Source organism: Oncorhynchus nerka, linkage group LG12, assembly GCF_034236695.1.
Source record: "Oncorhynchus nerka isolate Pitt River linkage group LG12, Oner_Uvic_2.0, whole genome shotgun sequence".
Lineage (NCBI taxonomy): Eukaryota > Metazoa > Chordata > Actinopteri > Salmoniformes > Salmonidae > Oncorhynchus > Oncorhynchus nerka.
The window spans coordinates 64898001-64924901 of NC_088407.1; the positions used below are offsets into that span (position 1 = coordinate 64898001).

General features: G+C 46.7%; 1 protein-coding gene across 1 annotated transcript in view; it reads right to left on the reverse strand.

Annotated features, from left to right (window-relative positions):
• Positions 1-821: 821 nt before the first annotated feature.
• The window catches only part of LOC115138594 (1-phosphatidylinositol 4,5-bisphosphate phosphodiesterase beta-1-like), a 29158-nt gene continuing 3078 nt past the window's right edge, over positions 822-26901 (reverse strand). Inside the window, exons 2-32 of the mRNA XM_029675606.2 lie at positions 24485-24562; positions 24109-24177; positions 23722-23862; positions 23520-23599; positions 23082-23135; positions 22565-22640; positions 22291-22391; positions 21987-22150; positions 21739-21885; positions 7492-7649; positions 7166-7248; positions 6989-7073; positions 6663-6849; positions 6432-6496; positions 6196-6295; positions 6024-6108; positions 5696-5820; positions 5437-5591; positions 5178-5342; positions 4819-4918; positions 4599-4703; positions 4371-4483; positions 4141-4279; positions 3946-4008; positions 3611-3827; positions 3295-3451; positions 3142-3218; positions 2933-3022; positions 2055-2112; positions 1192-1278; positions 822-1067 (exon numbers count right to left, since the gene is read on the reverse strand). Coding sequence (XP_029531466.1) covers positions 897-1067; positions 1192-1278; positions 2055-2112; positions 2933-3022; positions 3142-3218; positions 3295-3451; positions 3611-3827; positions 3946-4008; positions 4141-4279; positions 4371-4483; positions 4599-4703; positions 4819-4918; positions 5178-5342; positions 5437-5591; positions 5696-5820; positions 6024-6108; positions 6196-6295; positions 6432-6496; positions 6663-6849; positions 6989-7073; positions 7166-7248; positions 7492-7649; positions 21739-21885; positions 21987-22150; positions 22291-22391; positions 22565-22640; positions 23082-23135; positions 23520-23599; positions 23722-23862; positions 24109-24177; positions 24485-24562 — 3495 coding nt within the window. The 3' untranslated portion in view covers positions 822-896. The remainder of the gene's footprint in view (positions 1068-1191; positions 1279-2054; positions 2113-2932; positions 3023-3141; positions 3219-3294; positions 3452-3610; positions 3828-3945; positions 4009-4140; positions 4280-4370; positions 4484-4598; positions 4704-4818; positions 4919-5177; positions 5343-5436; positions 5592-5695; positions 5821-6023; positions 6109-6195; positions 6296-6431; positions 6497-6662; positions 6850-6988; positions 7074-7165; positions 7249-7491; positions 7650-21738; positions 21886-21986; positions 22151-22290; positions 22392-22564; positions 22641-23081; positions 23136-23519; positions 23600-23721; positions 23863-24108; positions 24178-24484; positions 24563-26901) is intronic.

Below are 26901 nucleotides of genomic sequence, written 5' to 3' on the forward strand. Positions count from 1 at the left end.
GTGAATGGTCTTAGGGCAGAAAACGTAGTGAATGGTCTTAGGGCAGAAAACATAGTGAATGGTCTTAGGGCAGAAAACGTAGTGAATGGTCTTAGGGCAGAAAACGTAGTGAATGGTCTTAGGGCAGAAAACATAGTGAATGGTCTTAGGGCAGAAAACATAGTGAATGGTCTTAGGGCAGAAAACGTAGTGAATGGTCTTAGGGCAGAAAACATAGTGAATGGTCTTAGGGCAGAAACTAAATGAAAGTCATTTGGCAGTAGTAAATTCATTAACAAACATTCCTTCATATATCTTATATGACCACGTTTTCATGAATTTGATGATTTAATCGCCAATTCAAAATAACAAGGACATAAACACGGAAGTATAACGTAGGAATGCGTCGATTGCACGGGTGACATGCCGTGTTCACATGCTAGTCGGAACTAGGAAACTCTGAAATTTCTGACTTGCTAACTGGTTGTAGTTATACATGTTCAACGAATCAGCAAGTCTCTCCGACTTCAATGCGTTCAGACAACTGGGAACTCAACATTTTTTTGCTCCAACTGGGAAAAATAGTTTTGAACGGTCATCCCACTCAGAATTCCAACCTGAAACTCTGGCATCTTTCTATAGCTCAGACTTTCCGACCGGAAAGTCACTGACATCATGAATTGACCTCGTTTTTTTCTTCAGAGTTCCCAGTTGTCTTGGAAGCCCCATTAAAGGCAGGCAAGAGTACAATGTAGCAGTAGGAGTATATATCAAATCTCAACTCTCAAAAAGTTTACAATATGCTACAGATAACATAACAATACAAATTATCCAGGACTACCTTTAGAGTGCAGTAGTAAACCAGCATTTATTAGAAGAAAAGCTCTCTTTCCATCTCCTCTCGCTTTCTGTCTTTCTCACTTCCTCTGGTCCTCTAGTTCCTCCTCAGAGAGTATGTCATGGGGGGTGGAGGGCTGGGGCACGACGTAACCTTTGACCCCCCCTTTCCTGTTCTGCAGGAAGTCCTGGATCTCCCCCGGCAACATACAGAACTTCTCCTGGTACTCCGCCTCCACTGCACCCTGCAGCTGGAGTCAGATGTCAGAGTTAGGAGAAAGGGGTAGAGGTCAGGGGTTATAGTTAGATGCTAGAGGTTTGGGGTTAGGGTTACGGATTTAAAGGTAAGAGGTCATGGGTTATTTGGTATGTCACCTTTGGTTTCTCATCAAGAATCTGCTGCTGGATGTCTTTGTGCTGCTCCACCAGTCTCTCTTGGCGTTTTGCCTGAGCATCCTCCAGCTAGAGCAGGGAAGAGAGAGGTTACCTTCAGTGATTGGACTGCTCCATCCTGGAAGCGCTATCACTTCACAGGAAAATAACAGTACCAGACGTCACGCTGTTGATTCTCCAACGAGAGTACAGTGTGATGTCTGGCCACGAGCAGTGGAGGAAAAAGTACCCAATCATCATACTTGAGTAAAAGTAAAGATACCTTAATAGAAAATTACTCAAGTAAAAGTGAAAGTCACCCAGTAAAATACTAGAGTAAAAGTCTCAAGTAGTATTGGGTTTTAAATATACTTAAGTTAAATATATATATGCTACAATATACATAAGTATCAAAAGTAAAAGCACAAATAATTAGAAATTATTTATATTAAGCAAACCAGACAGCACAGTTTTCTTGTTTTGTTTAATTTACGGATAGCCAGGGGCACACTCCAACACTCAGACATCATTTACAAATGTTTAGTGAGTCCGCCAGATTAGAGGTAGTAGAGGTGACCAGGGATGTTCACTTGATAAGTATGTGAATTGGACCATTTTCCTGTCACCATCTGCCTCTCAAAATGTAACAAGTACTTTTGGCTGTCAGGGAAAATGTATGGAGTAAAAAGTACATAATTTTCTTCAGGAATGTAGTGAAGTAAAAGTGAAAGTAGTCAAAAATATAAATAGTGAAGTACAGATATCCCCCAAAAACGACTTAAGTAGTACTTTAAAGTATTTTTACTTAAGTACTTTACACCACTATCCACGAGAGACTATCTGACCCCCAATCCTTCCATCCTTACCCTTTTGATGTTCTGTACCACTTCATTCACATATGATTTGTTGATCTCCAACTTCCCCCTAACAACAGAATAATAAATAGTCATACATACAGAAATCCAGCCTCTCTTTCTGTCACACACACAAACATAGAGTTCTCTTAGCTTGGGCTTCTTCCCTATGCACTGGAGTCTCCGGTCCTCCTCTTCTCACCGGCGTGCACGCCTGGTCAGGGGCATGGAATGCGGTGTGAACTGCATCCCGTCACTACTGGTAGTCCAGCACAATTGTACCAATCCATGAAAAAGAGCACCGCCTGTTGGTCGTGGTTTCCGAAAGCTGTGCCGATTTAGTATAGATTCAACTGTCCCAGAGTCCTGGTAAGAGGACTGATAATGACCAGCAGGAGACAGGGATACAATTCACACTTTATTTCACACCCAAGACAGGCACACATGACTTTACAGAGGAGAAAACTAGTTGTAGTGTATAGTGGTTTTATGGTCATGAATGAGCTAACACTAGTGATGGAATGTCCAGAGAATAAGCTGCCAAGGAGTGAGGACCATAGGTGAGTCCTTGAATGTTGGTGCAGCCAGGTTAGTCAACTGGTTGTTAATTCTTGGAGCTGTAGTGAGAGACTGAGGTACTGATAGAAGGGGGGGCTGTTACCCCACCAGATAGGGTATGTGATTGGCTGACCAGGTTTCCTGATTGACTGAGTTCCCTGTAAACCTGGTCGTACCCTGACACAGAGGTGTATGAAGTGGTCATTGGACAACGGGGTCAGGTTGAGGTGGGGGATAGTGCCCTACCTCAGCAGTAAAATGCTACAAAGTTTGTCTGTTCAGAGCCAGGGAGAGGGTTTAATGATTGAAGTTATAGGGTTTGGTACACTTACTCTTCTACCAAGTGCTTCTCTTTTGTCATAGCTTCTTTGATTTTCTCTGTTCTCCTTTTGTCCATTTTCTTTTTCAGGTCTTTCTTTTCTCTGCAAAGGTGAAGCATCACAAATGATATATTTGATAGAATTATATCCAATTATATCTCTATAGTACACTAACTTCGCATCTCTGTTAAACTGATGTCTCACAGTCATATCAAACTCACTTGTCACATATGTCTTTTAATTTCTTCATCTGGTTGTTCTGGCTTTCCTCAGTCACCGTAGTCAGTTTCTCACTCATCTGCAATAGTGGCGATATACAGTATTGGAATGTACAATTATGTAATATATAATCTGTGTGTGTGCATGTGTGTTACCTGTTTGATGTGTTCTCGTTTGAGGTATTTCTCACTGTAGTATTGTTCCTGTCTCAACTCCAGTAACTGTTGCTGTTGTTGTTCTCTCAGCTCCCTCAGTTGCCCCTCTCCATCCTCAAACTGTTTCAGTTCAGCCTTCCCTTCAGGTGACAAACTTCTAACACACACACACACACACCATGAGTCAGGGGTTAAGGACAACACACCAACACACACACACACACACACACACACACCATGAGTCAGGGGTTAGGGACAACACACATACACACAACCCTACACTCTACCAGATCTGCCTACCCTCCACCCTACGTACCTTGTCTTACCATGTTGTTTAGTCTTCAGGAGAGCATTGTGTCTGCGTGTGTGTTGGTTCTGAGCCTGGTTGTACTTGGTGGTCTGTTCCTTCACCATCTCCAAAGTCTTCTTCTGGTGTCTCTTCACCACATCCTTCATCTCCCTGTAGTGTCTCTTCTGCTCCCGCACTATCAGCTTATGTTGCCTGAGCTCCTCTAGTGTGGCCGCCTTCATATCTGAACAGGCAGAGACCACACAGTGGAACACAGTCTACACACCATCTTATACGGACAACACACCACCACCACACACACACACACGCGCACACAACCCCTCCCCCTTTCTCCCTCTGACCTATCAGAACGCTCTGCACCATGTCTTCAGTCTTCGCTGCTGGTTTGGTTGGTTCTGAAACAACTAGAAAACACTATGATTGGTTGGCATGCTCCATTCTAATGAGAAAATCATTCATGTCAATACATCTGCAGTGACATTGTAGCAGTCTTGGGTGTGGCGATAGCAGATAGAAGTTAGTGGGTCAGGGGTTACCTGTAGTTGCAGACTGGGGTGTATTAGTCAGAGTTCTGGGTGTGACGGCAGGGCTGGGGCTGAGACCGTTCTCCAAAGGAGCAGATCGTAGGTTGGCTTTTGGCTCAGCAAGCCCGGGTTGATCAGCATTAGCCTCAATCTTTAATACAATAACACAACAACAGTAGCAATGTAATGGTACTTCTAAATACATACATTGTTTTTACTGTCCATAATTTTCAACCACAAACCTCTTTACTGGTCTCCTCCTCCCCTTCCTCCAGAGTGAGAGCAGCCAGCTGCTGGGACCGCTGCTCCAAGAGATTCACATACCGGATGGGGTTAGACAGCGCCTCGATTACATCTGCACACACACACAAACACATTAGGGATTAGCCTTGATACCATGTGGATAAACTGGTACTAAGCTTACATAGAGACCTCCAGGTCTAATAGGCATTGTCGTATACCAGACCTACCTGCAAAGGTGTCTGGGACATAGTCCTTCACTTCAATGTAGACAAACACAGCAGGCAGAATCAGAGACTGGTTCTTCTCATTCCTCAGTCCGATGTAGCGATAACCTGAGATAGATAAAACACAGTTAATAACCTGAGGACAATAGGGACTACAGAGAAAGAGATGACAAACTCATTGCAGAGGCAGTCTTTACTGATTACAGGTAAATAGAATGTTTACCGGGCCGTATGGCTGGCACAGGGATAATACGGTGACCTATGAACTTTCCTCCTTCCTCAAATGCAGCGATTCTCAGAGAGGCCAATGTGGGGAGAACCACCTGCAACAACACAATTATACACAGTCATACATGAATATACTTTAACATTATACACAATTATACAGTTAAAAGAACAGTTTTACACAGTTATAAAGTTACACTTCAATATTATACACTTGCATTCTACGGTTATACAGCTTGTTGAGTCCTGAAGAATTCCCTAGGCTTTAGCTCTAACACAGGCTTTAGCTCTAACACAGTCCCATTTTATGGCGTGCAGGAGACCTGGTTTCAAACCCAGTTGGTTACTGTTTCTCACCTTCTTGAAGATAATTGGCTCTTCATCCCAGACTGGGTTGATAGCGTTGCTCTGGGACGTCTTAGTCTTCAGGGCTTTTCTCCTGGTGTCCACAGGAAGACCAAACATGTCCAGCTCTATGTACACACCTACCTTCTTGTCGCTCAGAAACTGGCCTGAGATTATCTGTAGGAGAATTTCATAACACCAGTTTAGTCTAATCTAACTGGTTAATTAGTTAACCACAGTGTGTTGTGTTATGGTATTTTGTAACTCTTACCTTGACCTTGACAGTGTTGGCCACTATGCCGTCCACGGTGCTCTCAGCGAACGGGTCAAAGTGTTTGTCTGGTCTTCTCATGAACTCTGGTTTCAGTCTGTAGCCGCTCTTCCCATTGTACTCATACATGCCCAGGTTCAACTGCATAGACAGGTCTGGGAGAGAGAGCGAGAGAGTAAGCAGTGCTGCCTCATCTATAGTTTGTGAACCATTGCTTTTATTAGATCACATCCAAGGCAACACAATCAAAATGTCTCACCTATAGTTTGGAAGTTGAGTGCCACCAGCTGGCAGCCAGCATTCCAGAAGAGTTGTGGCATGTAGTTGGAGGAGTCCACCCTCGTGCCTTTAGGGTAGATACGACTCAACTGCTGCTTGTTATATCTGAGATGACAGGTTAAAGATATTTACGGTGAGTAGAGTAGGGCCTTTGTATAGTCACCTGCTTTAATGAGACTAAACTAGATAGAGCAACGTGACCCTCGAGAGGAAAGTAATCAACAACACGACAAACTAATACTGGAGTTGAGTTAGGGTTCAAGGTTATAGTTGGGGTTATTTAGAGGTCAGCTGAATCTTAAGGATACTCCACAAACTCCACGGGCGACTTGGTGAGGTGCTCCAGAGCTTTAGTCTCCACAAATGATGACATTTGATAGCTACGATTAACCTCTGGGGAAAGAACATAATGGTTTATTATGTGTTTGTGTGTGTTTGTTTGTGCGTGCGTCTTTGTCTATTTTCAGTGAGCCAGTATACTTTTGGAAGCCTCGAAGGAGTTGAACTTGGTGGGCTGGACGTAGTTGACCAGAGTGGACATCTCCTCTGTAGCTACGGCCTCCCGTTCCTCTGCTGTCCCCTGGAGACAAAGTCATCACATAACAGGTAGCCATGTTACTCCAACCCTGACCCTTCACCTCTAACCTACAGTACATCACCAGTGTTAAAGGGTAACCAAGTAACCATGGTAGCAGAGGGCAAGCTACTGAACTCACTTCATCTGACGTCTTCTTACAGTCATCGTCATCATCATCGTCATCGTCTTCAGCCTCTATTTCACCTGAAAGAAGAGAAGAATCTGTTTACATTTTCATGAACTCAAAAAGTGACAAATGTTCGCCGACTCTTATAAAAGGCTTCTAGAGACCCTCACCAGCTCTAATGATAGTGGTGAAAATGATGAATATGATTTTTATACATTAGAGCACACTTGCAGTCAGGCTCACCGGCTGTGATGTTGTTAGGAGACGAGGGTTCATCTGTTGCCTGTTCCTCTGCTGCGCTCTGGTTGGCTGGATGCTCTGCCAGTTGCTTGTTGCCATGGGCAGCCGAGGGCTTGTGGGATTTCTTGTTCTTGATGAGGATTTTACCCATCAGCTCCTGAGGACTTGGCAAGGGTACCCCAGACTCCAGCTAACAGACGAACACACACACACACACCAACCCACCGCACACACACACATCAGAGCGCGTGTGCATGCGTACATGTTTGTGTGTGTGGGTGTCGGCGTGGATGGGTGTGTGAGTGTGTGTGAGTGTGCTAAAACCGTACAGGATATTTCTCCAGTGGGTCTATCAGTAGTGCATCTCCAAAAATTGACCTACAGTATTCTGCCATCTTGGCTTGTTGCTTTGGCCTGTTAGGATTAGAGGTCAGGGGTCAGGATTAAAGAGCAGTTCACCAAAGATGCTCTAGTATATTCACCTATTCATCTCTATGTTTACTCACGAGTCCACATGGTTTTCAAAGGACAGGATGACAGGAAAAGGAGAGGTTTTAAAAGCACACTCAGCAATGGCCTCAATCACCTCCTGTAGAGCAAAAGGAGATGTTATAGTAGTTGGTTATTTTATGTACATGTATAGAAATTATCAGATATAGACTATGTCAGTATAAGTTTTAGAAGCACATGGACAAGGCAAGCAGGAAACATTGTTTCTTTGTTGCAAAGACTATTCTAGCCTTAGATTAGGAATGGAGTTAGCTTTGACGCAGGAGTTTTCAGAGCATGCATATGTTTGTGTGTGTGTGTGTGTGTGGTTGCGTATGTGTACCTTAAAGCAGATCTCTGAGGTCATGGTGAAGCCGTGCGTGATGACTGGTTCCTCCTCTGCGGTCCGTCCTTTCCAACAGTCCAACTCCACACAGCGACAGCCTGCCAACATCACCTGACGGTACATCTCCACTGATGAACTTCCTGCCAGCTGCCCCGCTACACACACACACAGACACCACATTTATAAATATACATACACACAGATACACACACACACACCACATTTATAAATATACATACACACACACACCACATTTATAAATATACATATATACATATGGAAAGAAAATGGCGCAGGAAGAAATGGCAGCAGTTTTACGGGCGCCCAACTAATTGTGCTATTATGTGGGTTTTTTCCCGTTATTTGTAACTTATTTTGTACATAATGTTTCTGCAACCGTATCTTACGGCAGAAAAGAGCTTCTGGATATCAGGACAGAGATCACTCACCTCGGATTAGACTGAGATTTCTTCTACAACAAGCAAGATTCACATGATATTCTCCAAACACTCCACAGGGCCAACATCCCAGTTATTCGCAAGAGGAAGCGACGCAGGTACAGAGGACGAAGAGCCGGATGCCTGGTCAGGACCCGGAGAAGGCGACTGGGAAAGCTGCTGTTACCGTCAATATTACTCGCCAACGTGCAATCATTGGACAATAAATTAGATGAGGTATGATCATGAATATCCTGCCAACGGGACATCAAAACTGTAATATCCTATGTTTCACAGAATCGTGGCTGAATGACGACATGGATATTCAGCTAGCGGGATATACGCTGCACCGACAAGATAGAACAGGGGGGGGTCTGTGCATATTTGTAAACAACAGCTGGTGCACGAAATAAGGATGTCTCTAGATTTTGCTCGCCTGAAGTATTGTGATACATTTCAGGCCACACTACTTGCCTAGAGAGTTCTCAGCTATACTTATCGTGGCTGTTTATTTACCACTACAAACAGATGCTGCTACTAAGACCGCACTCAGTCAGCTGTATAAGGAAATAAGCAAACAGGAAACCACTAACCCAGAGGCGGCGCTCCTAGTAGCCGGATACTTTAATGCAGGGAAACTTAAATCAGTTCTACCAAAACTATCAACATGTTAAATGTGCAACCAGAGGGGAAAAAAATTCTACATCACCTGTACTCCACACACAGAGACGCATACAAAGCTCTCCCTCACCCTCCATTTGGTAAATCCGACCACAACTCTATCCTCCTGATTCCTGCTTACAAGCAAAAATTAAAGCAGGAAGCACCAGTGACTCGGTCTATAAAAAAGTGGTCAGATGAAGCAGATGCTAAACGACAGGACTGTTTTGCTAGCACAGACTGGAACATGTTCCGGGAGTCTTCCGATGACATTGAGGAATACATCACATCAGTCACTGGCTTTATCAATAAGTGCATCGAGGATGTCGTCCCCACAGTGACTGTACGTACATACCCCAACCAGAAACCATGGATTACAGGCAACATCTGCACTGAGCTAAAGGGTAGAGCTGCCGCTTTCAAGGTGCGGGACACTAACCCGGAAGCTTACAAGAAATCCCGCAATGCCCTGTGACGAACCATCAAACAGGCAAAGCGACAATACAGGGCTAAGATTGAATCATACTACAACAGCTGCAACGCTCGTCGGATGTGGCAGGGCTTGCAAACTATTACAGACTACAAAGGGAAGAACAGCCGTCAACTGACCAGTGACACGAGCCTACCAGACGAGCTAAATCACTTCTATGCTCGCTTCGAGGCAAGCAACACTGAGGCATGCATGAGAGCATCAGCTGTTCTGGACGACTCTCCGTGCCGACGTGAGTAAGACCTTTAAACAGGTCAACATACACAAGGCTGCGGGGCCAGACGGATTACCAGATGTGTGCTCCGGGCATGTGCTGACCAACTGGCAGGTGTCTTCACTGACATTTTCAACATGTCCCTGATTGAGTCTGTAATAACAACATGTTTCAAGCAGACCAACATAGTCCCTGTACCCAAGAACACAAAGGCAACCTGCCTAAATGACTACAGACCCGTAGCACTCACGTCTGTAGCCATGAAGTGCTTTGAAAGGCTGGTAATGGCTCACATCAACACCATTATCTCAGAAACCCTAGACCCACTCCAATTTGCATACCACCCAAACACATCCACGGATGATGCAATCTCGATTGCACTCCACACTGCCCTTTCCCACCTGGACAAAAGGAACACCTATGTGAGAATGCTATTCATTGACTACAGCTCAGCATTTAACACCTTAGTACCCTCAAAGCTCATCACTAAGCTAAGGAACCTGGGATTAAACACCTCCCTCTGCAACTGGATCCTGGACTTCCTGACGGGCCGCCCCTAGGTGGTGAGGGTAGGTGGCAACACATCTGCCACGCTGATCCTCAACACTGGAACTCCCCAGGGGTGCGTGCTCAGTCCCTTCCTGTACTCCCTGTTCACCCACGACTGCATGGCTAGGCACGACTCCAACACCATCATTAAGTTTGCAGACGACACAAGGCCTGATCACTGACAACGACGAGACAGCCTATAGGGAGGAGGTCAGAGACCTGGCCAGGTGGTGCCAGAATAACAACCTATCCCTCAACGTTACCAAAATAAGCACGGCAATTGCTCGGCCTCCGACCGCAAGGCACTTCAGAGGGTAGTGCGTACTGCCCAGTACATCACTGGGGCAAAGCTGCCTACCATCCAGGACCTCTACACCAGGCGGTGTCAGAGGAAGGCCCTAAAAATTTTCAAAGACCCCAGCCACCCCAGTCATAGAATGTTCTCTCTACTACCGCATGGCAAGCGGTACCGGAGTGCGAAGTCTAGGACAAAAAGGCTTCTCAACCATTTTTACCCCCAAGCCATAAGACTCCTGAACAGGTAACCAAATGGCTACCCGGTCTATTTGCAATGTGTGTCCCGCCACCCAACCACTCTTTTTCGCTGCTGCTGCTCTCTGTTTATCTGATATGCATAGTCACTTTAACTATACATTCATGTACATACTACCTAAATTGGCCCGACCAACCAGTGCTCCCACACATTGGCTAACTGGGCTATCTGCATTGTGTCCCACCACCCGCCAACCTCTCTTTTTATGCTACTGCTACTCTGTTTATCATATATGCATAGTCATTTACATGTACCTACATGTACATACTACCTCAATAAGCCTGACTAACCAGTGTCTGTATATAGCCTTGCTACTATTATTTTCAAATGTCTTTTTACTGTTGTTTTATTTCTTTACTTACCTACACAAACACACACACACATACCTTTTCTTTTCGCACTATTGGTTAGAGCCTTCAAGTAAGCATTTCACAGTAAGGTCTACACCTGCTGTATTAGGCTCACGTGACAAATACACTTTGATTTGATAAATATACATACACACAGATACACCACATTTATAAATATACATACACACAGATACACACACACACATTTATAAATATACAGTTGAAGTCGGAAGATTAAATACTCTTAGGTTGGAGTCATTAAAACTAATTTTCAACCACTCCACAAATGTCGTGTTAACAAACTATAGTTTTGGCAAGTCGGTTAGGACATCTACTTTGTGCATGACACAAGTCATTTTTCCAACAATTGTTTACAGACAGATTATTTAACTTATCCACTGTATCATAATTCCAGTGTGTCAGAAGTTTACATACACTAAGTTGACTGTGCCTTTAAACAGCTTGGAAAATTCCAGAAAATTATGTCATGGCTTTAGAAGCTTCTGATATTCTAATTGACATCATTTGAGTCAATTGGAGGTGTACCTGTCATGTTATGTCTTGTCCCTGTGCTTTCCCTTCTCTTCGTTTCCCCCTGCTGGTCGTATTGGTTACTCTCTCTCTCTCTATCGTTCCGTTCCTGCTCCCAGCTGTTCCTCATTCTCCTAACGACCTCGTTTACTCTCTCACACCTGTCCCCTCTTTTGCCCTCTGATTAAGTCTCTATTTCTCTCTCTGTTTCTGCTTCTGTCCTTGTCGGATTCTTGTTTGCTTTGCCCTTGTCCCGTCCTGTCGTAATCTGCCTCTTCATCAGATGCTGCGTGTGAGCAGGTGTCTCTGTCCTCTACGGCCCGCGCCTACCCAGAGGGACCTGCAGTCGGTTGCCGCTAGCCCTGCAATTCTCCTCTACTACTAGAAGGAGGACTCTCCTGCAAAGATAGAGGATTTATGTTTTCCTGTTTGGACATCTCCTGTAAAGATTGAGGATTTATGTTTTCCCTGTTTGGACATTAAAAGACTCTGTTTCTGTTGAATCGCTGTTGGGTCCTCACTCATCTGCATAACAGAAGAATCCGACCAAGAATGGACCCAGCGACTTCGGATCCTCTCTACTCAGCCGTCGAGATCCAGGGAGCGATGCTAGGCAGACACGAGCAGGAATTGTCTGCTGCTCGACATGCCGTTGAGACCCTGGCCGCCCAAGTCTCCGACCTCTCGAAACATATTCACAATCTCCGCCTTGATCCACCGGCTACTTCCAGGGCTTCCGAGTCTCCGGAGCCCAGAATTAATAACCCACCGTGTTACTCTGGGGAGCCCACTGAATGCCGCTCGTTCCTCACCCAGTGTGATATTGTGTTCTCTCTCCAGCCCAACACGTACTCCAGGGGTACAGCTCGTATCGCCTACGTCATATCTCTCCTTACAGGACGGGCTCGTGAGTGGGGCACGGCAATCTGGGAGGCAAGGGCTGAGTGTACTAACCAGTATCAGAACTTTAAGGAGATGATACGGGTTTTTGATCGTTCAGTTTTTGGGAAAGAAGCTTCCAGGGCCCTGTCTTCCCTATGTCAAGGGAATCGATCCATAACGGACTACTCTATAGAGTTTCGCACTCTTGCTGCCTCCAGTGACTGGAACGAGCCGGCGTTGCTCGCTCGTTTTCTGGAGGGTCTCCACGCGGAGGTAAAGGATGAGATTCTCTCCCGGGAGGTTCCTTCCAGCGTGGATTCTTTGATTGAACTCGCTATTCGTATAGAACGACGGGTAGATCTTCGTCACCGAGCTCGTGGAAGAGAGCTCGCGTTATCCGTTTCCCCCCTCCGCATCACTACCATCTTCCTCCAGTGGCTCAGGTGCTGAGCCCATGCAGCTGGGGGTATTCGCATCTCGACTAAGGAGAGGGAACGGAGAATCACCAACCGCCTCTGTCTCTATTGCGGTTCCGCTGGTCATTTTGTCATTTCATGTCCAGTAAAAGCCAGAGCTCATCAGTAAGCGGAGGGCTACTGGTGAGCGCTACTACTCAGGTCTCTCCTTCAAGATCATGTACTACCTTGTCGGTCCATCTACGCTGGACCGGTTCGGCAGCTTCCTGCAGTGCCTTGATAGACTCTGGGGCGGAGGGCTGTTTTATGGACGAAGCCTGGGCTCGGGAACATGACATTCCTCTCAGACAGTTAGGGGAGCCCACGGCCATGTTCGCCTTGGATGGTAGTCCTCTCCCCAGTATTCAGCGTGAAACGCTACCTTTAACCCTCACTGTCTCTGGTAATCATAGCGAAACCATTTCTTTTTTGATTTTTCGTTCACCTTTTTCACCTGTTGTTTTGGGCCATCCCTGGCTAGTGTGTCATAATCCTTCTATTAATTGGTCAAGTAATTCTATCCTCTCCTGGAACGTCTCTTGTCATGTGAAATGTTTAATGTCTGCTATCCCTCCTGTTTCTTCTGCCCCTCTTCACAGGAGGAGCCTGGTGATTTGACAGGGGTGCCGGAGGAATATCATGATCTGCGCACGGTCTTCAGTGGACTATATTCTCTGTCGGCTCCCGAACGTAAGGCTCTCGAAGATTATTTGTCTGTAGCTCTCGACGCCGGTACCGTAGTCCCTTCCTCCTCTCCCGCCGGAGCGGGGTTTTTTTTTGTTAAGAAAAAGGACGGGACCCTGCGTGGATTATCGAGGGCTGAATGACATAACGGTTAAGAATCGTTATCCGCTTCCCCTTATGTCTTCAGCCTTCGAGATCCTGCAGGGAGCCAGGTTTTTCACTAAGTTGGACCTTCGTAACGCTTACCATCTCGTGCGCATCAGGGAGGGGGACGAGTGGAAAACGGCGTTTAACACGCCGTTGGGGCATTTTGAATACCGGGTTCTGCCGTTCGGTCTCGCTAACGCTCCAGCTGTTTTTTATTTTTATTTTATTTCACCTTTATTTAACCAGGTAGGCTAGTTGAGAACAAGTTCTCATTTGCAACTGCGACCTGGCCAAGATAAAGCATAGCAGTGTGAACAGACAACACAGAGTTACACATGGAGTAAGCAATTAACAAGTCAATAACACAGTAGAAAAAAAAATGGGCAGTCTATATACAATGTGTGCAAAAGGCATGAGGTAGGCGAATAATACAATTTTGCAGATTAACACTGGGGTGATAAATGATCAGATGGTCATGTACAGGTAGAGATATTGGTGTGCAAAAGAGCAGAAAGGTAAATAAATAAATAAAATAAAAAACAGTATAAAAACAGTATGGGGATGAGGTAGGTGAAAATGGGTGGGCTATTTACCAATAGACTATGTACAGCTGCAGCGATCGGTTAGCTGCTCGGATAGCTGATGTTTGAAGTTGGTGAGGGAGATAAAAGTCTCCAACTTCAGCGATTTTTGCAGTTCATTCCAGTCACAGGCAGCAGAGTACTGGAACGAGAGGCGGCCAAATGAGGTGTTGGCTTTAGGGATGATCAGTGAGATACACCTGCTGGAGCGTGTGCTACGGATGGGTGTTGCCATCGTGACCAGTGAACTGAGATAAGGCGGAGCTTTACCTAGCATGGACTTGTAGATGACCTGGAGCCAGTGGGTCTGGCGACGAATATGTAGTGAGGGCCAGCCGACTAGAGCATACAAGTCGCAGTGGTGGGTGGTATAAGGTGCTTTGGTGACAAAACGGATGGCACTATGATAGACTGCATCCAGTTTGCTGAGTAGAGTGTTGGAAGCCATTTTGTAGATGACATCGCCGAAATCGAGGATCGGTAGGATAGTCAGTTTTACTAGGGTAAGCTTGGCGGCGTGAGTGAAGGAGGCTTTGTTGCGGAATAGAAAGCCGACTCTTGATTTGATTTTCGATTGGAGATGTTTGATGTGAGTCTGGAAGGAGAGTTTGCAGTCTAGCCAGACACCTAGGTACTTATAGATGTCCACATATTCAAGGTCGGAACCATCCAGGGTGGTGATGCTAGTCGGGCATGCGGGTGCAGGCAGCGATCGGTTGAAAAGCATGCATTTGGTTTTACTCGCGTTTAAGAGCAGTTGGAGGCCACGGAAGGAGTGCTGTATGGCATTGAAGCTCGTTTGGAGGTTAGATAGCACAGTGTCCAATGACGGGCCGAAAGTATATAGAATGGTGTCGTCTGCGTAGAGGTGGATCAGGGAATCGCCCGCAGCAAGAGCAACATCATTGATATATACAGAGAAAAGAGTCGGCCCGAGAATTGAACCCTGTGGCACCCCCATAGAGACTGCCAGAGGACCGGACAGCATGCCCTCCGATTTGACACACTGAACTCTGTCTGCAAAGTAATTGGTGAACCAGGCAAGGCAGTCATCCGAGAAACCGAGGCTATTGAGTCTGCCGATAAGAATATGGTGATTGACAGAGTCGAAAGCCTTGGCGAGGTCGATGAAGACGGCTGCACAGTACTGTCTTTTATCGATGGCGGTTATGATATCGTTTAGTACCTTGAGCGTGGCTGAGGTGCACCCGTGACCGGCTCGGAAACCAGATTGCACAGCGGAGAAGGTACGGTGGGATTCGAGATGGTCAGTGACCTGTTTGTTGACTTGGCTTTCGAAGACCTTAGATAGGCAGGGCAGGATGGATATAGGTCTATAGCAGTTTGGGTCCAGGGTGTCTCCCCCTTTGAAGAGGGGGATGACTGCGGCAGCTTTCCAATCCTTGGGGATCTCAGACGATATGAAAGAGAGGTTGAACAGGCTGGTAATAGGGGTTGCGACAATGGCGGCAGATAGTTTCAGAAATAGAGGGTCCAGATTGTCTTTCAGGCATTAGTGAATGATGTACTGAGAGACATGCTGAACATCTTTGTTTTCGTTTACCTTGACGATATCCTGATTTTTTCACCGTCACTCCAGATTCATGTTCAGCACGTTCGACGTGTCCTCCAGCGCCTTTTAGAGAATTGTCTTTATGTGAAGGCTGAGAAGTGCGCTTTTCATGTCTCTTCCGTCACATTTCTCGGTTCTGTTATTTCCGCTGAAGGCATTCAGATGGATTCCGCTAAGGTCCAAGCTGTCAGTGATTGGCCCGTCCCTAAGTCACGTGTCGAGCTGCAGCGCTTTCTCGGTTTCGCGAATTTCTATCGTCGTTTCATTCGTAATTTCGGTCAGGTGGCAGCTCCTCTCACAGCCCTTACTTCTGTCAAGACGTGCTTTAAGTGGTCCGTTTCCGCCCAGGGAGCTTTTGATCTCCTCAAGAAGCGTTTTACATCCGCTCCTATCCTTGTTACACCTGACGTCTCTAGACAGTTCATTGTCGAGGTTGACGCGTCAGAGGTGGGCGTGGGAGCCATTCTGTCCCAGCGCTCCCATTCTGACGATAAGGTCCATCCTTGCGCGTATTTTTCTCATCGCCTGTCGCCGTCGGAACGTAACTATGATGTGGGAAACCGCGAACTGCTCGCCATCCGCTTAGCCCTAGGCGAATGGCGACAGTGGTTGGAGGGGGCGACCGTTCCTTTTGTCGTTTGGACTGACCATAAGAACCTTGAGTACATCCGTTCTGCCAAACGACTTAATGCTCGTCAGGCTCGTTGGGCGCTGTTTTTCGCTCGTTTCGAGTTCGTTATTTCTTATCGTCCGGGCTCAAAGAACACCAAGCCTGATGCTTTGTCCCGTCTCTTCAGTTCTTCAGTAGCCTCCACCGACCCCGAGGGGATTCTCCCTGAGGGCGTGTTGTCGGGGTTGACTGTCTGGGGAATTGAGAGGCAGGTAAAGCAAGCACTCACTCACACTCCGTCGCCGCGCGCTTGTCCTAGGAACCTTCTTTTCGTTCCCGTTCCTACTCGTCTGGCCGTTCTTCAGTGGGCTCACTCTGCCAAGTTAGCCGGCCATCCCGGCGTTCGGGGTACGCTTGCTTCTATTCGCCAGCGTTTCTGGTGGCCCACTCAGGAGCGTGACACGCGTCGTTTCGTGGCTGCTTGTTCGGACTGCGCGCAGACTAAGTCCGGTAACTCTCCTCCTGCCGGCCGTCTCAGACCGCTTTCCATTCCCTCTCGACCGTGGTCTCACATCGCCTTAGACTTTATTACCGGTCTTCCTTCGTCAGCGGGGAAGACTGTTATTCTAACGGTTGTCGATAGGTTCTCTAAGGCGGCTCATTTTATTCCCCTCGCTAAACTCCCTTCTGCTAAAGAGACGGCACAAATCATCATTGAGAATGTTTTCAGAATTCATGGCCTTCCGTCAGACGCCGTTTCGGACAGGGGTCCGCAATTCACGTCTCAATTTTGGAGGGAGTTTTGCCGTTTGATTGGGGCTTCCGTCAGTCTCTCTTCCGGTTTTCACCCCCAGTCTAACGGTCAAGCAGAACGGGCCAATCAGACGATTGGTCGCATCTTGGGCAGAACAGCTCCCCTGGGCAGAATACGCTCACAACTCGCTTCCTTCGTCTGCGACCGGGCTATCTCCTTTTCAGAGTAGCCTCGGGTACCAGCCTCCTCTGTTCTCGTCCCAGCTCGCCGAGTCCAGCGTCCCCTCCGCTCAGGCTTTTGTCCAACGTTGTGAGCGCACCTGGAGGAGGGTCAGGTCTGCACTTTGCCGTTATAGGGCGCAGACTGTGAGAGCCGCTAATAAGCGTAGGACTAAGAGTCCTAGGTATTGTCGCGGTCAGAGAGTATGGCTCTCCACTCGTAACCTTCCCCTTATGACAGCTTCTCGCAAGTTGACCCCGCGGTTCATTGGTCCGTTCCGTATTTCTCAGGTCGTTAATCCTGTCGCAGTGCGACTTCTTCTTCCGCGACATCTTCGTCGCGTCCACCCGGTCTTCCATGTCTCCTGTGTCAAGCCTTTTCTTCGCGCCCCGTTCGTCTTCCCCCCGTCCTTGTCGAGGGCGCACCTATCTACAGGGTTCGGAAGATTATGGACATGCGTCCTCGGGGCCGTGGTCATCAGTACCTAGTGGATTGGGAGGGTTACGGTCCTGAGGAAAGGAGTTGGGTTCCATCTCGGACGTGCTGGACCGTTCGCTGATCGATGATTTCCTCCGTTGCCGCCAGGTTTCCTCCTCGAGTGCGCCAGGAGGCGCTCGGTGAGTGGGGGTACTGTCATGTTATATCTTGTCCCTGTGCTTTCCCTTCTCTTCGTTTCCCCCTGCTGGTCGTATTGGTTACTCTCTCTCTCTCTATCGCTCCGTTCCTGCTCCCAGCTGTTCCTCATTCTCCTAACGACCTCGTTTACTCTCTCACACCTGTCCCCTCTTTTGCCCTCTGATTAAGTCTCTATTTCTCTCTCTGTTTCTGCTTCTGTCCTTGTCGGATTCTTGTTTGCTTTGCCCTTGTCCCGTCCTGTCGTAATCTGCCTCTTCATCAGATGCTGCGTGTGAGCAGGTGTCTCTGTCCTCTACGGCCCGCGCCTACCCAGAGGGACCTGCAGTCGGTTGCCGCTAGCCCTGCAATTCTCCTCTACTACTAGAAGGAGGACTCTCCTGCAAAGATAGAGGATTTATGTTTTCCCTGTTTGGACTTCTCCTGTAAAGATTGAGGATTTATGTTTTCCCTGTTTGGACATTAAAAGACTCTGTTTCTGTTGAATCGCTGTTGGGTCCTCACTCATCTGCATAACAGTACCTGTGGATGTATATCAAGGCCTACCTTCAAACTCAGTGCCTCTTTGCTTGACATCACGAGAAAATCAAAAGAAATCAGCCAAGACCTCAGAAAAAATTGTATACCTCCACAAGTCTGGTTCATCCTTGGGAGCAATTTCCAAATGCCTGAAGGTACCACGTTCATCTGTACAAACAATAGTACGCAAGTATAAACACCATAGGACCACGTAGCCGTCATACCACTCAGGAAGGAGATGCGTTCTGTCTCCTAGAGATGAGTGTACTTTGGCGCGAAAAGTGCAAATCAATCACAGAACAGCAAAGGACCTTGTGAAGATGTTGGAGGAAACAGGTACAAAAGTATCTATATCCACAGTAAAACGAGTCCTATATCGGCATAACCTGAAAGTCCGCTCAGCAAGGAAGAAGCCACCACTCCAAAACTGCCATAAAAAAGCCAGACTACGGTTTGCAACTGCACAAGGGGACAAAGATGGTACTTTTGGAGAAATGTCCTCTGGTCTGATGAAACAAAAATAGAACTGTTTGGCCATAATGACCATTGTTATGTTTGGAGGAGAAAGGGGGACGCTTGCAAGCCGAAGAACATCATCCCAACGGTGAAGCATAGGGGTGGCAGCATCATGTTGTGGGGGTGCTTTGCTGCATGAGGGACTGGTGCACTTCACAAAATAGATGGCCTCATGAGGCAGGAAAATGATGTGGATATATTGAAGCAACATCTCAAGACATCAGTCAGGAAGTTAAAGCATGGTCGCAAATGGTTCTTCCAAATGGACATTGACCCCAAGCATACTTCTAAAGTTGTGGCAAAATGGCTTAAGGACAACAAAGTCAAGGTTTTGCACAAAGCCCTGACCTCAATCCTATAGAAAATCTGTGGGCAGAACTGAAAATAGAGTGTGCGAGCAAGGAGACCTATAAATCTGACTCAGTTACACCAGCTCTGTCAGGAGGAATGGGCCAAAATTCACCCAACTTATTTTGGGAAGCTTGTGAATGGCTACCCAAAGTGTTTGACCCAAGTTAAACAATTTAAAGGCAATGCTACCAAATACTAATTGAGCGTATGTAAACTTCTGACCCACTGGGAATGTGATGAAAGAAATAAAAGCTGAAATAAATCATTCTCTCTACTATTATTCTGACATTTCACATTCTTAAAATAAAGTGGTGATCCTAACTGACCTAAGAGAGGGACTTTTTTACTGGGATTAAATGTCAGGAATTGTGAAAAACGGAGTTTAAATGTATTTGTCTAAGGTGTATGTAAACTTCCGACTTCAACTGTACATGTACACAGACACACACATTTATAAATATACATACTGTCACGCCCTGACCTTAGATATCTCTGTTTTCTATATACACTGCTCAAAAAAATAAAGGGAACACTAAAATAACACATCCTAGATCTGAATGAATGAAATATTCTTATTAAATACTTTTTTCTTTACATAGTTGAATGTGCTGACAACAAAATCACACACAAATTATCAATGGAAATCAAATTTATCAACCCATGGAGCTCTGGATTTGGAGTCACACTCAAAATTAAAGTGGAAAACCACACTACAGGCTGATCCAACTTTGATGTAATGTCCTTAAAACAAGTCAAAATTAGGCTCAGTAGTGTGTGTGGCCTCCACGTGCCTGTATGACCTCCCTACAACGCCTGGGCATGCTCCTGGCGGATGGTCTCCTGAGGGATCTCCTCCCAGACCTGGACTAAAGCATCCGCCAAGTCCTGGACAGTCTGTGGTGCAACTCCTGGACAGTCTGTTGATGGATGGAGCGAGACATGATGCCCCAGATGTGCTCAATTGGATTCAGGTCTGGGGAACGGGCGGGCCAGTCCATAGCATCAATGCCTTCCTCTTGCAGGAACTGCTGACACACTCCAGCCACATGAACCCAGGGCCAACCGCACCAGCATATCTCATCTCGGTACCTAATGACAGTCAGGCTACCTCTGGCGAGCACATGGAGGGCTGTGCGGCCCCCCAGAGAAATGCCACCCCACACCATGACTGACCCACCGCCAAACTGGTCATGCTGGAGGATGTTGCAGGCAGCAGAACGTTCTCCACGGCGTCTCCAGACTCTGTCACATCTGTCACATGTGCTCAGTGTGAACCTGTTTTCATCTGTGAAGAGCACAGGGCGCCAGTGGCAAATTTGCCAATCTTGGTGTTCTCTGGCAAATGCCAAACGTTCTGCACGGTGTTGGGCTGTAAGCACAACCCCCACCTGTGGACGTCGGGCCCTCATACCACCCTCATAGAGTCTGTTTCTGACCGTTTGAGCAGACACATGCACATTTGTGGCCTGCTGGAAGTAATTTTGCACAGCTCTGGCAGTGCTCCTCCTGCTCCTCCTTGCACAAAGGCGGGGGTAGCGGTTCTTCTGCTGGGTTGTTGCCCTCCTACGGCCTCCTCCGCGGCTCCTGATGTACTGGCCTGTCTCCTGGTAGTGAATCCATGCTCTGGACACTACGCTGACAGACACAGCAAATCTTCTTGCCACAGCTCGCATTGATGTGCCATCCTGGATGAGCTGCACTACCTGAGCCACTTGTGTGGGTTGTAGACTCCGTCTCAGTCTACCACTAGAGTGAAAGCACCGCCAGCATTCAAAAGTGACCAAAACATCAGCCATGAAGCATAATAACTTAGAAGTGGTCTGTGGTCACCACCTGCAGAATTGGGGGTGTCTTGCTAATTGCCTATAATTTCCACCTGTTGTCTATTCCATTTGCACAGCAGCATGTGAAATGTATTGTCAATCAGTGTTGCTTCCTAAGTGGACAGTTTGATTTCACAGAAGTGTGATTGACTTGGAGTTACATTGTGTTGTTTAAGTGTTCCCTTTATTTTTTTGAGCAGTGTATTTTGGTTAGGTCAAGGGTGGGTACTCTAGTTTTTTGTATGTCTAGGGTTTTTGTATATCTAGGGTTTTTGTAGGTCTAGGGTTTTTTGTATAGCTATGTTGGCCTGATATGGTTCCCAATCAGAGACAGCTGTTTATCGTTGTCTCTGATTGGGGATCATATTTAGGCAGGCCTTTTTCCCACTTTCTGGTGTGGGATCTTGTCTATGTGTAGATGCCTGTCAGCAATATTTTGTATAGCTTCACGGTTCGTTTGTTCGGTGTTCATTCTTTTAATAAAGAGAATGTACACATACCACGCTGCGCCTTGGTCTCCTTCATACAACGAACGTGACACATACACACACACACATTTATAAATATACATACACACAGATACACAAACACCACATTTATAAATATACATACACACAGATGAAGTAGATTTGTCATCAGCTTCAAAGTGCGATTGTGTGCGAGTCAACAAATTATAGTCGTGTGCGTGCATGCGTGTACACGTTTGTGTGTACCTGTGAGGTAGGTGTTGTGTGAGGAGTTGATGAAGTAGTGAGACAGGGGGAAGGTCATGTCTTCAGACTGGTCTAACTTCTCAGGTGGAATCACTCCATTCTCATCAGACACCAGGTATCTGCTGAACCCCTCCAATGTGATCAGCCCTACAGGACACACACAACGGAGGGTTATACACACTCACACAATCATACACACACTCAAGTTTACACCCAGGCACAAATGCATGCACACAAAACACACACACCTTGTTTAAGCAGGCTCTGGATGAGTTCATATTTCTCCATCAGGGTCTGTGTCTGAGAGGGTCTGAGAGGAGGATACAGAATCTCATTCAGACGAGGATCTCTCTGCCTCTCGTTAATAAACTCTGTCATCTGATCCACAGACAGGTAAGCACCCTTAGCACCTCTACAGAAAGAGAGAGCGAGAGAGAGTCAGGAATTAGTGACAGTACATACTGTTGAGAGAAGACAGCTGAGTTCTGGCTGATAGATGTGAGAAAAGGTCAGGGTTTAGAGTTGAGGCCAGGAGGTACTGATAGTACTTACTGCTGAGAAAAGACTGAGCTGAGTTCTGGCCGAGGACATAGGTGGGAGAGGAAAGATCTGTAAACGTCAGGGGTGAAGTCCTCAAGGGGAATAGAGTTGCTCTGCAAAGGAACACAATACCGCTGAGATGAGTCAGGTCTCAAGAAGTGATGATTTTTATAGTTGGCTTGAATGTGAGAGGAAAGAAATACCACTTAAAATACCACCAGTACTACCAGTTTCAATATTGTATAGTTTGTCATATTGTATAATATTCCATAGTTATAATGTATACCCGTCCAAAGGGTAAGTTGCAGTGTTCCAAGGCCGTCTCCACTCTCTTTTTGTCTGCTGAGAACATGCGGACGATGCTGGGTAAAAGGGGCGGGACATGCACAATATCAATCAATCACATCCTACAGGATTCACAGGAAGTTAATCAGCAGACACGGGAGTGATGATCAGTGTTCGAAGGGATGGGCCCTGAGCAAAGTGCTGCCATAGAGAATGATAGAAGCCTCTAGTCGCCATTCAGGGCTTCCACCATGCGTACACCATTTTAAAGTAGTCAAATTAGTTAACTGGGTGGGGATTCCTATGGGTTATAGCTCCATTGGCGCTGCCCATGCTGTCACAGACACTAATGGCATAGATATAAAGATGAGTCCTCTATGAGCGCTGCACAGATTCACAAAACTTGATCCCATAATTTGTGGTTATTTAGGATACATGGTGATTTATATAGAAAAGTGATTCTGCCTTGCTCAGGACGACCCCCTAAATATATTGAGGAACCAATGGGATTTACTCACTTCTTCACTGGGATCCGCCCCTCTGAGTTTGGCTGCAAGGTCAGTCTGACGTACCTGTTAGAGAAAGATTGGGAAAAAGGGAGCGAGAAACTGAAGAATAAACACACCTCCGTCACGCCTACATTTCCAGTGATCTCCATCGCTATCACAAATCAGGCTGACACCAATGTTTCCCTTTAAAGCTGGAATCCGTAGCGGTGAAACTGACACTTCAGTTTACAATATTACAACAACAAAGACGTTGCTTAAAACAACGAACACTGTTGTTTCTCCTTTGGACAACATTGCACCTCATTGCATGATAGAACAGAAAGGTTAACATGACGTTGGATGCTCCTTTCATGAACAAAACCAAAACAATAACAAATATGCCTGGGAGGACCACTGTTTAACCTACTGCAGATTCAGCTCCAAAATGAATTTTCCTGATAGACTCACGCTTTTTCCAGACTGGTTTCTCTGTTCATGTTGTGACTCAGCAGGTTGGATGCCAGAGAGAACAGCTCCTCAGCCCACTCCTATACAACACAAAGCGAGAGGGAGGAACATTCTCTCTGTGTGTGTGTGTGTGTGTGTGTGTGTGTGTGTGTGTGTGTGTGTGTGTGTGTGTGTGTGTGTGTGAATATGTATGTGTGTGTACCGTGGCCTCTTCCTCTTGCAGGGCCATGAAGTTGAGGTATGTGATGTTGACCATGTCCGGTCCTGTGACTACGGTCAACAGACGGTTCTCTATACGACCGACCAGGTTCCCCACATCAAGCAGCTCACGCAGCTTCGCCTCCTAGGGAGGACAGCAGGTCAGAGGTTAGAGGTCAGGTTCAAAGGTTAGACCATGGGTGTCATCTCCAGTCCTCAAGGGCAAAAAAAAACATTTTCATTTCCGCCTGGTGTTTAATTTATCAGTGTTACTGATATGTATTGTTAATTGGCTGAATCAGACTCTGAATCAAAGGTAATGATGTAAACCAACAAGAGCTTGATTTTACACACCTGGGTCAAGTGTTTGGATGTCATGGGGGTTAAGTACCTTTGGTGTTTTGGTGCTCTTCCCTGTTCTGGCATCCTTTATATGGGTGATGTCTAAAAACTCTGTCTCCTACAGGAGAGATAGAGGTAAAGAGAGCGAGAGAGGGAGGGAGAGAGTAAAGACATGAGAGAAGGAGTAAGAGGGATGTTATAATATTCATCACTCACTCTAATCAACACATGCACACACAGGGGGGGACACACAGGCGCTAATCACACACACACACACACACACACACACACACACACACACACACACACAGGGTGACTAAGCCCCAGCAAGAAGAAGCAGGATACACAGTAGGAGTCCCAACGTGAGAGATAGCATGGTGTCATCTGTCCTCTGTGTGTCTATGTCTCTGTGTGCATGTGTGTACCTTGTTCTGATCAGTCCAGTGAAGAAAGTATCCGTGTGGATCCACAGTCAGGGTGATGGGAGTCACTGTCGAGAGATCCTGACCACATGGAGACAGATATTAGCATACACACACACGCGCGCACTTGACGTTGGTGGTTGTGATAAGATATGTAATGTGCATTTTAATATATTGTATTGTGATTTCAGTGTGTGTGTATGTTTGAAGTTGAGTTGGGTTTGAAAAGGGCATTGCATAAGCATGAATGACTCTGGTCCCGAATGAACGTTCTACTAAGAAATATAAAGCGACATGCACACCCACGCACAATGCATATAAGGCCCTCCCCCGCCCTCCATTCAGCAAATCGGACCACAATTCCATCTAGCTCCTCCCCTCCTATAGGCAGAAGCTCAAACAGGAAGCACCCATGGTGAGGACAATTCAATGCTGGTCTGACCAATCGGAATCCATGCTTCAAGATTGTTTTGATCATGCGGACTGGGATATGTTCAGAGTAGCTTCAGAAAATAATATCGACACATATACCGATACGGTGAATGAGTTTATCAGGAAGTGCATAGGAGATGTTGTACCCACTGTGACTATTAAAACCTACCCCAACCAGAAACCATGGATAGATGGGAGTATTTGTGCAAAACTGAAAGCGCAAACCACTGCATTTAACCAGGGCAAGAAGATTGGGAATATGGAAGAATACACACAGTGTAGTTATTCCCTCCGCCAAGCAATCAAGCAGGCTAAACGTCGGTATAGGGACAAAGTTGAGTCGCAGTTCAACGGCTCAGACACCAGACGTATGTGGCAGGGTCTACAGACAATCACGGTTTATAAAAGGAAAACCAGCCACCGACGTCTTGCTTCCGGACAGGCTGAACACCTCTTCGCTTGCTTTGAGGATAATACAGTGCCACTGACACGGCCCGCTATCAAGGACTGTGGGCTCTCCTTCTCTGTGGCTGACGTGGGTAAGACGTTTAAGCATGTTAACCCTCGCAAAGCTGCCGGCCCAGATGGTATCCCTAGCCACGTCCTGAGAGCATGCGCAGACCAGCTGGCTGGTGTGTTCACAGATATATTCACCCTCTCCCTATCCCAGTCTATTGTCCCCACATGCTTCAAGATGGCCCCCATTGTCCCTGTACCTAAGAAAGCGAAGGTAATTGAACTAAATGACTATCGTCCCGTAGCACTCACCTCTGTCATCATGAATTGTTTTGATAGACTAGTCAAGGATCATATCACCTCCACCTTACCTGCCACCCTAGACCCACTTCAATTTGCTTACCGCCCCAATAGATCCACAGACGATGCAATCGCTGCCACACTGCACACTGCCCTGTCCCATCTGGACAAGTGGAATACCTATGTAAGAATGCTGTTCATTGACTAGAGCTCAGCATTCAACACCATAGTACCCTCCAAGATCATCATCAAGCTCGAGGCCATGGGTCTGAACCCTGCCTTGTGCAACTGGGTCCTGGACTTCCTGATGGGCCGCGCCCAGGTGATGAAGGTAGGAAACAACACCTCCTCTTTGCTGATCCTCAACACTGGGGCCCCACAAGGGTGCGTGCTCAGCCCCCTCCTGTACTCCCTGTTCACCCATGATTGCGTGGTCAAGCACACCTCCAACTCAATCATCAAGTTTGCAGATGACACAACAGTAGTAGGCTTGATTACCAACAACGATGAGAGAGCCTACAGGGAGGAGGTGAGGGCTCTGCGAGTGTGGTGCCAGTCAAATAACCTCTCACTCAACATCAACAGAACATGAGGAGATGATCGTGGACTTCAGGAAACAGCAGAGGGAGCACCCCCCTATCCACATTGATGGGGCCTTGGCGTACACATCACTGACAAACTGAAATGGTCCACCCACATAGACAGTGTGGTGAAGAAGGCGCAACAGTGCCTCTTCAACCTCAGGAGGCTAAAGAAATGTGGCTTAACATCTAAAACCCTCACATACTTTTATAGATGCACAATTGAGAGCATCCTGTCGGGCTGCATCACCGCCTGGTACAGCAACAGCACCGCCCACAACCGCAAAGCTCTCCAGAGGGTGGTGCAGTCTGACCAACGCATTACGGCGGCAAACTTCCCGCCCTCCTAGACACCTACAGCACCCGATGCCATAGAAGGCCAAAAAGATCATCAAGGACATCAACCACCCGAGCCACTGCCTGTTCACCCTGCTATCATCCAGAAGGCGAGGTCAGTACAGGTGCATCAAAGCTAGGACCGAGAGACTGAAAAACAGCTTCTATCTTAGGGCCATCAGACTGCAAAACAGCCATCACTAGCACATCAGAGGCGGCTGCCTATAGACATAGATTAGGAATCACTGGCCACTTTTAGAAATGGATCACTAGCCACTTTAATATTGTTCCGTATCTAGCATTACTCATCTCATA